The sequence below is a fragment of the Diorhabda carinulata genome, chromosome 12 (assembly GCF_026250575.1).
Source record: "Diorhabda carinulata isolate Delta chromosome 12, icDioCari1.1, whole genome shotgun sequence".
Taxonomy (NCBI): domain Eukaryota; kingdom Metazoa; phylum Arthropoda; class Insecta; order Coleoptera; family Chrysomelidae; genus Diorhabda; species Diorhabda carinulata.
In genome coordinates this window covers 10,922,243-10,935,466 of record NC_079471.1, presented here as the reverse complement: position 1 = coordinate 10,935,466, position 13,224 = coordinate 10,922,243, and the positions used below count along the sequence as shown (strand labels likewise).

The 13,224-nt window shown below is 31.8% G+C and overlaps 1 protein-coding gene across 2 annotated transcripts in view; it reads right to left on the bottom strand.

The window, feature by feature from the left end:
* LOC130900321 (protein fem-1 homolog CG6966) overlaps positions 1-13,224 on the bottom strand; it is a 131,158-nt gene that overhangs the window by 78,922 nt on the left and 39,012 nt on the right. Inside the window, exon 1 of one of the 2 annotated variants that reach the window (XM_057810847.1) lies at positions 28-179. The exons of the other annotated variant lie outside the window; for it this stretch is intronic. Within the exon in view, the coding sequence (XP_057666830.1) occupies positions 28-75 (48 nt within the window). The 5' untranslated portion in view covers positions 76-179. Of the gene's footprint in view, positions 1-27; positions 180-13,224 lie in introns of those variants that run through there. 2 annotated transcript variants of the gene reach the window in all.

Sequence of the window (13,224 nt, the reverse complement as noted above, 5' to 3'; positions counted from 1 at the left end):
TATTTAATGAATATCATAATTACTTACAAGTATTATTAATCCAGTTAAGCAAACAACAGCAACAATCCAAAACATGGTGGTTTTTTCATAATTATAGAAATGCTTTGTGGGTTTTAAATATTTTTCACGTAAAAACTATATTATTTCACATATACTCATACAATTAACTTTCACATACTAAACAAATAGTCTTTATGTACTTATTGTTTATTGAATTGAACAGATATAACTACGGAGTCATTTGACACCATTTTTTTTAAAAATGCTGGTGTTTCAGTTTTCATTAACAAGGGTCAATGCTTCATTTGTTTTAGTAAAATAAAATTTTTTTACATTCAATGCGATTTAATTTTCTGTATCGAGGATACTCATTACTAGGTGTTATTAATATTTAATTAATCCTATTGAATCAAATAAAATATCTACTTTATTAATGGTAACACAAAAAATATTTACATAGAATACATTCGGAGTCGACAAGAAATTATTGATAGAAATTCAATCTTTCGACATTTCGAAAGAAAATGAAAAAAACTTTCGAACTAAATTTCATAGAAGAGGAAAACGTGGCACTGAAAAAAATAATAGAAGTGCAGCGAAATAGATATAATACGCTGGTAATACGAGGGTTACCTAAAACGTTTCCATCTGAACACATGCATCGAGCGATTCTCATTAAAATTACGACTATTTCGGACATATAGTTTTTGTTAGACAATCGTATAATTAAATAGTTTTTCCTGAAAAATGTAAAAATTTAATATCGATTTGCCATTAAATATTAGATTTTGATAGGTAATATGCATAGGCAAATAAAAAAAGACATTGTGTATGTTGATTATGAACCATTGAAAATCGTAAAATTTTAAGCGGCTGAATTGAAACGTGGGGTATCAGTTTGACTGACGACGAACATTAGGAACAAAAAAAGCTTGAGCAATAACATGAGATTATTACGCATTATTTCTAGATGAAGTAGATTTGAAGAAAACGAAAATAAAAAATAAAAATTATATCACATAAAGCAATAATAACAGATGAATATTTTAGTAATTAATGGGTCTGAAATATTTTCCAAAATATTAGTAAAAAGATTCAACAACTAATGGTTATTTGAGAAAAGGTCAAATACTATTTCGATACGAGCGCATCTCTTGCTGAATATTTACTTTCCCAGAATATTGGAATAATTGGTATTTTTCGAGCAAATAGAAGATGGAATCAAAAAAACTTCCTAATTTAGTTAAAGAAGACATGCAATTTGATAGCATAAAGAAAAGTTTATAATAACTAACTGGAAGGACCATCAGGATGTAAGAGTAATAAGCATAAAAATATAAGATGATAGAGATTACCCCAAAAAGAGGATATGAAAAATTACATCCTGCTTTGTGTTTTGGCTTACATGTTCATATGTTAGGAGTAGATAGAGCCGACTAGATGATAACATAATATTTGACTCAAAGATAATGCTTAGATGATACAGAAAATATTTTTTTTAGTTAACAATTGATGTGGAACAATTGTTTCATTTTTATAAAATATATCAACTAAAGTTGTTTAAGGATAGAAGCTAGAAGCAAATTCGTTAAAATCACCAGTCACAGATTTAGTCTCACATCACTATTCATTAGACATTTCTGAAGAGAAAAATACAATGTCGTGGTCGAATAAAATATATTTGCCAAAACACAATATAAAGATCAGCCTTGTGTGACTGCAATAAAGGCAGATTCATAAATTTGTTGTAGCGCTCGACTAATAAAAATAATGGATATGCGTAAGAGCTTTAAAAAATACCATTGCCACAACGTTTGCTGTTATTACGTTCGATATAAATCCAATTTATCTTTGGCCGTGAGTCGTTTGTAGAGACATTGTACGAAGGTAGTTCAAACATAAACCGGAATTTTGCTATAAAAATTTTTATTATTAAGTTACAGAGCTGAATTTTTTTATAGTATTCCTAGATAGCGTCCGTCACACTCTACACGCACGGATTTTACCTCTGCATTTAGTCCGAATCGCTGTCCGCCAAGTGCCTCTTTCAATTGACCAAATAAATGGTAGGGCGTTCCAGTGTTTCCTAACCTAATTCGCGGAGGCGTGTGTAAACTTCCCAGCGTGTGAATTTCTGCTCAAAAATCAGAAATTTTGGCACTCATCTGGTTAAAATTTTACGGTAACCAAGCTATTCATGCATTATTTGCTCAATACTATCTACGCTGATGCCCAATTTTGCAGCCTTATTGCGTACAGTACTGCGTCGGTCATCCAAAAAGAGTTTTTCTAAGCGCTGAAGTTCTCATCGGTAAAATTTATTGAGGCGCCGTGCATGTGGCATGTTTTTCACCAGTTCTCGGTCTTTTCGGAAAATCATAAACTTGAGTCGAATTTTTTTTCTTAAAAATATCCAAATTATTATTGGAAAAGATGTAAAAAACTCCTGTGAATGCGACAGCCCTTAATATTAATATACTCCGCGTGATAAATTTCAATTTCTTATACATATATGAGAGAATGATTTGGTCTAGCCTTTTTGATGAAACATTAAAGAGTTATAAAATTCTAAACTCAAAGTAATCATACGGGATATTCAAATTTATCATGCGGAATATCTTCGTAAGTAGCACAACTAGTTTTATTGTACCATCATTCAGAATTACTTTGCTGTGGAAAAATATGTGTTCTCTACCTAAAAATAACTCTTAGACAACGTGACGATCTAATGCAACTCATTATTATTTTATTTTAGTAATTTTCTTAAATAATAGTTTCGTAAGGAGACTCAAATGACACTGCTACAACTTCTTTTTGAGATACGGTCTTTCTATAATCAATATGAGTGCCAATATTACAAAGACATCACATTCTGCTCATTTTATTGACGTATTATGAATCGATCAACTGAAAGAAAATGTAAAATGTCGTATAAAGTTAAAAGATTATAAAAACAGTTGTATAGACGATATAAAAATTCTTATAGATCTCTTGAAAACAGAAGCAGTTTCTGTGTATAAACGTTGCGAACAACGGTACTCGTGTGGACCTATCATATAACTTAAACGTTTTTCTTGAGCTCCTAAACAACAATAATAAAGTTGTTTCATGAAAGCTTGGCAATCAGGTGGTATAAACGTTTATAAAACATACATCGATCACCAAAAGGTACAATAAGCTAATACGTATTCCAAATTACCCTTAAAAACCTATAATGTTTCTCACACAGCAGTTATATGATATTTACGAAACAATTTGGTAATAAAAGAGTAAACTGTGTGCTACTTGGGTTAATATTAATATTAAGGGCTGTTGCTTTCACAAGATTTTTTATCATGTCCAACAATATTTTCGATATATTAGAGAAAAAAATTATTTTTTCGAATCATTCAACTGATACATCCTCCTCCTCTTCATGGTTATAAGTTCACTAAAAAGAGAGATTACGCGGTCTTGGCTGTATCCGCTACATCGTAACGGACCAGTCTAACAACCAGTGCAGCCATTTTTACGATTCTAAATTTTTCGCGCATTTATTTAAAAATTCTAGTTTATACCCTCGTAGCAACTAATATTGTTTATGTATGAAAATGAAAAAAGTGTTAGACACTATGTAGGAAGACCCTGCACCAAGATTAATGATCGTTAAATTTTTGGCAGCTGAACTCAAACTCAAGACAGTCGGATTACATTTAGACAAATATGACAAACTCTCAGTATATGAAAAGAATGCATTTTCTATATACTGACTAAAGAATTATCTGCGAGTTAGGTCCCGCATTTGCTTACTTTGGACGAGAATCGCATCCAAATTAGCATTACCCGAGCGTTACTGAAGGGATTTAAACAAAATCCGTTTTTTTGCATCTATTCACTTTGCTATACTCTATACTCAAGAAATGAAAACTGGAGGAGGACTGGAGAGGGCGAACTTGTCCCGAAAAAGGCCAAGATGGTTTCATCGGTTGGAAAAGTAATGGCCACCGTTTTTTGGGATAGTCATGGGATTGTGTTCATGGACTAACTCCAGAAAGCTCCTTCAAATAAAGAAGGGTACGACGTATCATTGTTCGATAAGATAAAGGGCAAAAATGCAACCGTATTTTAAAGAGAAAGAAAGTGCTTTTTCTTCAAGATAACGCATCTTTTCACACTTCTGTGATTGCCATGCTTAAAATTTACGAATTGCCCTTCGAATTGTTGGTCCACCCACCGCATTCACCAGTTCTGACCCCAACTACTTTTTCTTTTTCCTAATCTGGAAGTATCACTTACAACGCTTATTGAGGGAAGAAACGCAGCGATTATGCTTAAAAAGATTACAACATCGTTAGACTAAATATATAGACTTAAAAATACACTAGCTTGAGAAATAAAAATGATTATGGAAATAATGTCTTTGCTTTGTTTCTTTGCTAGAATCGAAACTTTTGGACAACCCTCGTATATTGCCAGATAATCTATATAATTATATCTTAATTTACACGAAGTGAACGTATATACGGATTATTCACAATAACAAAAAACTGATGTTTTTTAGTTAACTTTATAAACAGACAATAAGGTATCGAGGTTAAAGTAATTAATTGTACATATCAAATAAACACCAATTCAATAACAATTTTTGTTTTCTTAGATTATATGTTGATCTTGAATTTTGCGGAAAAAGACAACTTGGAAGATTTGACGTTAGAAACTTGTTTTTCAAATGGTGAATTAATCAAGGACTCTGCATATATTATACAGGTTTATCAAAAATTAACGCAACTTATCGGAAATGAGTGAAAAAATAAGACTCATGCTTAGACATAATTTCTAAACTATACATTTAAATACTATAAAATTTTCGTATTTCTACATTAAACGCAGTAATCCAGGTACGGCTAGGTTTCATTCTGCCCAATTTTGAAACAGACAAACTGTATGATAATATACATTGCAAAATCCTACTATAACATACAGGCTCCAGCGGGTAAACGGTAACATTTGTCAAAATTATTTCTGCATAACCATCTAAAATTATTTCCAGGCATACAGGACGTCCCAAAAATGTATAAACAAATCGAACAAACGTTTGTTTTAATGGAATGCCATGTATTCGATCACATTTTTCGATCTTACATGGATAATTTTGTTAACTTTAAATAAGGCCTCTTATACCTAGGCTTTGCCGTTCTTGAGATATTGTGGTATTTTATTATTTTATAATAGTATGTTCGAATATTGAAGATCACTTTACTTACATACTGTATTTTTCTTATTAATGCATAATTTTTCATTAAGTCGTTTAATAAATTTCTTAAATGTAGTGAATCGTTGTTTATATCTGAGCTTTTGTCATTTTATTCAAAAAGAACTTAGGTCTAAACAGATAATTTAATTTTTCTTTATTTTCTTTCTAACGATAATACTTTGCAGCGATTTTTTTAAATAAGAAACAATATTCTCTTCAAGAAAGAATCAACATGACTTTAATCATAAGCGAATGCCATAGAAACATTTTAGAGATGTTAGCGTAGGGTTACACTCTGTATTACAGAAAATTATACTAAATCTAAGGAGCTGTTGTAACTTATGTTTTGTTATTCTTTCAACTGTTTTAATATTTAATAAATTGAGTATTGGGTGGCCATCTATTATTGGGTAACCGTTTTTGAACTATTCTTCCAGATGATTCTTAAAGAAGTTAACTGTAATTAGAAAGGAGTTTCCACAACGTTCTAGAGTTATTGCAAGGCAGGAACTCACAGTAGAGCAGTGAGATGAATATTAAAAATACGCGGCGAACTATAGAAGTAATATGGGCAGTAAAAAAGTGATATCTAATATTAAGAGTTAGTTATGTTCATAATTCGAATGATAATTGTGGTTTAATGAATTTTTAAGTGTGAAATTAACTTGTACAATTTTAGGCACGGATCTATACCCGATAAACTTTACACGATTTTCTTTATTACCTCACAGAATTATTCATTTATGCTAAATATCAAGAATAAAACATTACTAATAAGGTAAATACATTGTTTTAAGTAAGTGTTAAAAACCTCAAATCGAGATAGATATAGGGAACATCTCTGATAATGCATTCCAACATGTTTTGAATTGAATTAATTTCAACAGTATTAGTGGCTATTTGAATGTAATATAAGTTGGAATTTCTGTACCCGTTGGTGTTATTCATACTGACATCTAGTATCCATTCTATATTTTCCGTAAATAGTTGAAAATGCTAAATTTTTTCAAATTTTCTACCATTTCCCCGCTGTTAATTTAAATTCTTCTTGTTTTCCATTTATAAGTCTCGTTTTATTCTCCTATGAAACGCATTTATGTTATTATTAAATCTTTCGCAATATTTCCTATTTTGTCTTCAATCCAATCTCTTTTTGTTTTTCAAATTGTTTCATTGCATTCTTCCTTCTACTTATTTTCATTGAACCATTTCAATCTTGCCTTTATTTTCACATCTTGTTAACATTCTACATTGTAACACTCTTTTGTTAGTTCCGTTTCTACCATTTCTAATTGTTTTTCCGCTGCTTCCAGTAGATATGTTTTAATACTTTTCCATTTTTCTTCCACATATTGATTTAAGAGATACTAACATACTGATTTCTACACTCACTCGCGTGTTTCGATAACCAATTTTTCGTCTTCAGACACCAAAATTTACCACCTACATCCAATAACTGACAGGAATAGGTTTAATAACGCAAGGTTTGAATAAAGTCAATTTATAGTTCGTTTTGATGTGTTAAATGAAATTCGTAATGAGATTCCGAAATAATTGCGGCGTTCCATACTTCAAACTCGAAGTTTACAACAGTCATGCTTTATACACACTATTAAAATAAATATAAATTATATAATGAATAATTAAAAATAGTTATTTACTGAACGTCACGTTATCGGGTGTTGGCAACTAAAGATGGCGCCAGTGCATTTCTAAAGATTGTTGGTATTTTTACAATCTTGTGTTATCTCCCTCCCTACCAAATTTTTCAACAAACAAAATGTTACCGATAAGTGATGATGTAGCGTTTATAGAGTTAACGATTAATGTTGTAACGTAACTACCTCAATATCCATGACACCATTTTATTCTAATTAATTAACGCCGGTAATTTTCATATAGCTCGTACTTTCTCTAAAAATAAATGCATATTATTTTGTTTCATTGAAATTCGAAACGTGCGTGGTTTAAATATGTTTTTGAAACGTGAGCTGTATGGACAATTTGTAGCTTTTGGCATATAAAAAGAGAAGACATTTGAACGTTTTACGTGTTTCCAATTATTTAATATTATTTAATAAAAAATTTATCATACTGAAATAATATATAGAGAGATACTAGTCTCTTATACAAACACAAGTTTAGCAGAAAATAGAATAGAAGCACAAAAAATAGCGTCCTGTTATACCTACTAATCTAAAACTAAAATGAATGTACCTGAGCTAATAAAAGTTTTAAATTTTCTATTAGTCTTTTATAACCATAATGTGTACAGAACAATAAAAAAGGTTCGGACCTGTCAAAATTACGAATGCTTCTTCATTTCATTACTTTCATCAGTAATAAAAATAGACTATAGCATACATACCAGTCCAGCACTATGCAAACAGAAGTAAAGAAACTAAATATAGAGAAAATACGAGGGTTGGCTGAAAAATTCCCGACCTAACAAAGAAACAGACATTTTAAAATCTATATACTATTTCCAGCGATGATCGGGCATTAAAAACCCTTTTTTCTCAAAATATGCGTTTACATACGGTAAATTTCTCGTCTAATAAAAATCTCTACTGAAAATAGAGCTTTAGGTCGGGAAACAGGAAAAAATCACTGGGGGTCATATCATAGCGATCAACGAACTGTGAATAGGTGCATTGTCCTGATTGAAAAGCACTTTCTGCTACTTCGAATGCGGTCGTTTTTACAATTTCTCCCTTTACCTTATTAAACAATGATGCATGATATTCTGCTATTATTGTTTTAACTTTTAGAAGATAGTCGATGAACACAATCCCATGACTATCCCAAAATACCTTCCAAACACTTTTCCGACCGATGAAGTCCTCATCTTTATTATTTTTTCATTTCAGGAGTGTAGTAGTGGATCCATGTTTTATCTACATTAATTAATTGTCGCAAAAATCAGACTTATTTTACTTACATCAGGTCTATTCAAATGAGTTATTGGTCCAAAGTAGGGTCCCAATTCGAAGATTGGCATTTCATTCAGATATTTTTAAGATAGGAATTCGGAATTCGAAAACAATCACAACATAAACAAATAATATTATAACTAACATAATGAACTTTTAATCCTGTCGACAAAAAAATCATTGCATTTTTAAAAAATTTTCGAAAAATAATCACATAAAAGTCATAGTAACGTAACAAACGTTTTTTCCGGCATAAGAAACGTTCTTTAGCACAAAAAAGAGAACAGAGAGAAGATAACATCACAGAAAATAACAGATAATATGTAACTCCATCAATAACTTTCTCTTATATTAAACATATTTATTTTTGTTGAAAGTAACCTCTCAGAAATGCTATAGGATTTAATGTAGTGAATGACATCTTTCTCAGGTTCTACACTTGTGGGTGCAATTTACAGCAAATAATTAAACACCTTTTCTCCATACATCCCTCGTTTACCAACATGGTTGATTCAACTGAGAGAGTTTTTTGTAATTGCTGTGACATACTGTTCTAATCATAACTGTCAGTTATATTTCTTTAAAATATTTAATAAAATATCGTTATCGAGACTTAAAATCCTTAAAAAATTTTATTTAACGTATTTAAATAATGAAGGTAAAGCAATGTTTCTGATGAATCTATCCGTCTCTGGTTAATTATTTTTATTAGGCATAATGCTAATTTCTTGCCGAAACAAGTTTTTGCAACTTAAATTCTAATGTATATTATCCCGCGGAATGTCAGTATCCTTGCCACTTTGTCTTTTGAATCCAAATAAGAATTAGATACTAGGTTGCTGGAGGTTATCCTATCAGTTGTCGTTTTTTTGCAATAAAGAGCATCTGTTGCTCATAGTTGATGTTAAGCCTTTGTTAAGCAAGCGATTTTTGACATAACTTTGTGCTTTCATCAGTATTTATCGCAACAATATCCGAAGCAAGTATTAAATTAATATTTATAATTAATATATTTTTTGGCCGGTATAGAAACAAAAATACGTACTAATCCAAAATTCAACATCTTATTTGTTCCGTTTAAAAAAGTATATTCATACATCTTTGATTTTTTTTGCAGGCATCAAGCAGCATCTTGAGACGCAGGGGCGGAGCGTTGATCTTGAAACCTTGACGTACCCAGCAAAATTTAATCCCGAAGAATACTTAAAATAAATCGGAATCCCGATATTTCGGGACCTCCAAATCTCGGTATTGGAAAACCTAAAGCATTCTTTTGAAGGTCGTCCAGCAGTACCAGTTGGAGAACTGTTTCCATGATATCGCTAGTTGTTGCAGTTTTCGAATGTTAGTCGTCAGTCAAGCCGATACGGTCACGTTTGAATTCAGTTGCTCAAAATTTTACGGTCGTAAATCATGGCTTGGTTAGGTTAGGTTACACAGTGCCTAACTCCTCAGTTAATTTTGTAGGCGTATCTCGATACTAATTTTTCTCATTTTTAGCAAAATCTTCACAATGACTCATTGATAGGATTATCGAACTGAAACTAAGCGTTTGAAATGGCTGAAGTTTTAGTGAGAAAATCTCAACGCATAATCAAATTTATTTCACAACTAACTCTTCGTCTCTAATTTATCGACACAAATTGAAGCTTTTCAAGTTCCTTTTCTTCTCCATCTGTACCTAATTCCACTACCTGTTTCTTTATATTTGTATGCGCACTTCACAATGTCACTTACATAATGTGCAATGTGAAGAAAGTTTTTGATAAGATAGGTAGATATACTTTTGTTCTCCTTAATTTGTATGCCTTGTTATTCTTGGAGAGACACCCAACTGTCCTTCGCGACGAAATGACCAATACCCAAGCATTCCAAGTCACCAATTCTATTATGACATTCTTCATATCATAGAATCTATAAAAACAACAACTGTGTCACAACAAATCTCTAATTCTAATTACCTACCAACCTAGTTTGACGTCTGTGAGATAAAAATGAATAACACAAATAAAGAGAAAAACTTTCCTTGTTTTTGATATCGCGTTTTATTTGTATAACTCACAAGATACTATCATTCTTCCTGTTTCGCCATAAAAGTTGAATAACATTATTAATGACGGTTAATTTATGTACTATTTTTAATGGACAATTGCGAAATGAATCGTGTTTTAATTATCAACTTTTTTTCTATTTCTTGTAACAAAGATTTGTTAGTAATAAGTAAAGAATGTCTTGAGAAATGCACTTTCTTGTTATCGATGACTAATGTGATGCTGTAGGTATATTATAGGTTCGTCCCAATAAGAAATTCCGAAGCAATCCGAGAGACTGTTCAAGAAATATGAAATGAATAATACGAGGATGTATTGATATCTAGTTAGCCTAGACCAGTTCCATGCATGAACAAAATATTGCGATACCATAGCAACGAACAATAAATTATTAGAAGTGTTGGTGTGAAGTTTGATGTCAAAAAAGTAAACCAGAGTTACGCAATAAATTAAAAGAAAAAATATGTCCACCGAAATTGTGAAAATCGAAAAATTGGAGTATCGAGCCATCATCAAGTACCTGTATTTACAAGGGTTAAGAGGTGAGCAGATTTACGAAATATGCTTAATACCCTTGGTGATCAATATCCTTCATATGCGACAGTAGAAAATTGGACTCTAAGCTTCAAAAGAGGTAAATTTTCCATTGAAGATGATGACCGATCGGAAAGGCCAGTTTCTGTGTCAGTTCCCGAAAATATCGATGCATCTAAAATGGGCTAAAACGGATATCTGAAGCATGTCATTTTGGACATGAGAAAAATTGCTGCAAAATGGATCCCCAAATGTTTGAATGTTGACCAAAAGCGTGGAAGAATATAAGCATCGCGTTCGATCTGTGCTCGATTTGAAAACGATGTAGACTTTTTAAACCGAATTATTACTATAGATGAGACTAGGTTACATTTCTACGAACCAAAAAGAAAGCAACAATCGATGGAATGACGACACTCTGGTTCTCCAAGCCCTAAGAAGTTTCGTGTCCAAAAATCTGCTGGAAAAGTTCGTGCTTCAGTTTTTTGGAATTGCCATTGAGTAATCATGAATGATTTTTTGGATAAGGATAGAACAATAACTGGAGATTACTATACGACAATACTGACCACTCTACGGGAAAATCTAAAGAGAAAAGACGCGGAAAGCTATCCAAAAGTGTTTTGTTTTTGCAGGACAATGCCCCTGAACACATATCATGTTGCCATGCAAAAAATTCGTGATTTATGGTTTGAATTACTAGAACACTCTCCTTATTCACCAGATTACACTCCTCTACTAAAAGAAGTTCTCACATTACAGCAGGAGTCAAAGTATGATACTAGTTCCGAAAATTTAAGGCGAGATTATGTTTATTTGGGAAATACAAAAAATAATTCTTACGGACTCTCCTTCCACTCTTAAACAAAATGAATGTGACAGTTCCATGTCCTATTTAACAACTAACACCCATGACATTTTAGACTCTTCTATAGACATGGAAAACGAAACTGTTATTGTAATCGACCCAAATAATCACTATATGAATGACGAAAGGAAAAGACGAAAGAAAGTTGGTTCCACTATTGGATGAAGATGCACCGAGGAATGTACGAAAAATGAAACCGATACTGTCTGTATTAATTCAAAGAAACGAAATTTCAATATTTTACAGAGAGACAATCAAGCGATGATTTTGGGGACTAACTGGATACGGCAAAGCGTTTGTGAGTAGATATGTGACTAAAATGAGTAAACCAAGAAATAAAACTGATAGTGACTCCAAGAGGTTATTTCACGTTAATGTATATTTCGTTTATTGGACAAGAAAATTATCAACTTTGGGAATCTGCTACAGAATGATCTAATCATGGTTGAAAGAAAGCTCTTATGGAATGCCAGCAAGATTTCTCAACTTTTTTGTTGGATCAGTTGAAATGCCTTCTCACTACAATAGATCCAAATCTAAACCCTATTTAGATCCAGTTGTTTTCCAATCTATCGAAGATGTTTAGAAACGTTACTTAATCGAACCAAGTTTCAGTCGCAAAAAGTTTAGTGACGTAAAGGGCACCAGAAATATTTATTTATTCAACACTAAGATAAGATAATGGCAAATGAGAAATCTACAGGAAAAGTAGTAGAAAAAGCACGAAGATAAGAACGAGAAAGATGGAAAAGAAAAACGTAAGAACATAGAAAATGTAATAAGAAAGGAAATAATATTAATAGAGGTAGATCTCCAGGCGGTTAAGCTGGCACCATTTACCCATGCTAACTCTTTCTCTCACGAAACAAAGCTAGCTGTCCATATTAATCAAATTATGATTCTCTGAGGATCAGTTACTCAGAAAAGTTACTTAGTGGCAACAACTTTAGTTTCATATTTTATATCTGAAACAAATGCTTTCCTGCAGAAAAAGGTTAATTATAATAATCTATGATGGGTGCGCATCTCAAAATCGAAATAACGTTATGGCAAATGCACTGATAATTATAGTTTGCTTCATGGATTTTTAATATATCAGAAATAAATCGTACCCAGATTGCGATGGATTCTGTTCATGCTTGTATCGAAAGAAAATTAAAAAATAAACTCCCCAGTAGATATGTATTTATTATGTGAAAAGCCAACACCATACGAAGCCATATTAATTACGATTATTTTTGTAACTATGCACAACCTTCACGATATAATGCTATAAGACCTGGTCGAAGAAAAATGAATCAACAATAACAGATACAAGTGTGATAAACTGTTATCCACCGAATATCATTAAAGTAAAACTTGATTTTTATGAAGAACTAATAGATTTACCAGAAAGACTAAAACGAATTGAACCTGTATAATTCACTAAAACCAAGTTGTTACACCTGCAAGAGCTCAAATTGGTAATGCCTAATGAATTTCATTATTTTCAGGATAATTGACCCGGTCAAGACTAATAAAAATAATATTCCTTTAATTTTATCAAAGTTTACGTTGTTTTTATAATTTTTGTTATTACTATAATATTAATAATGTGACGTGTCT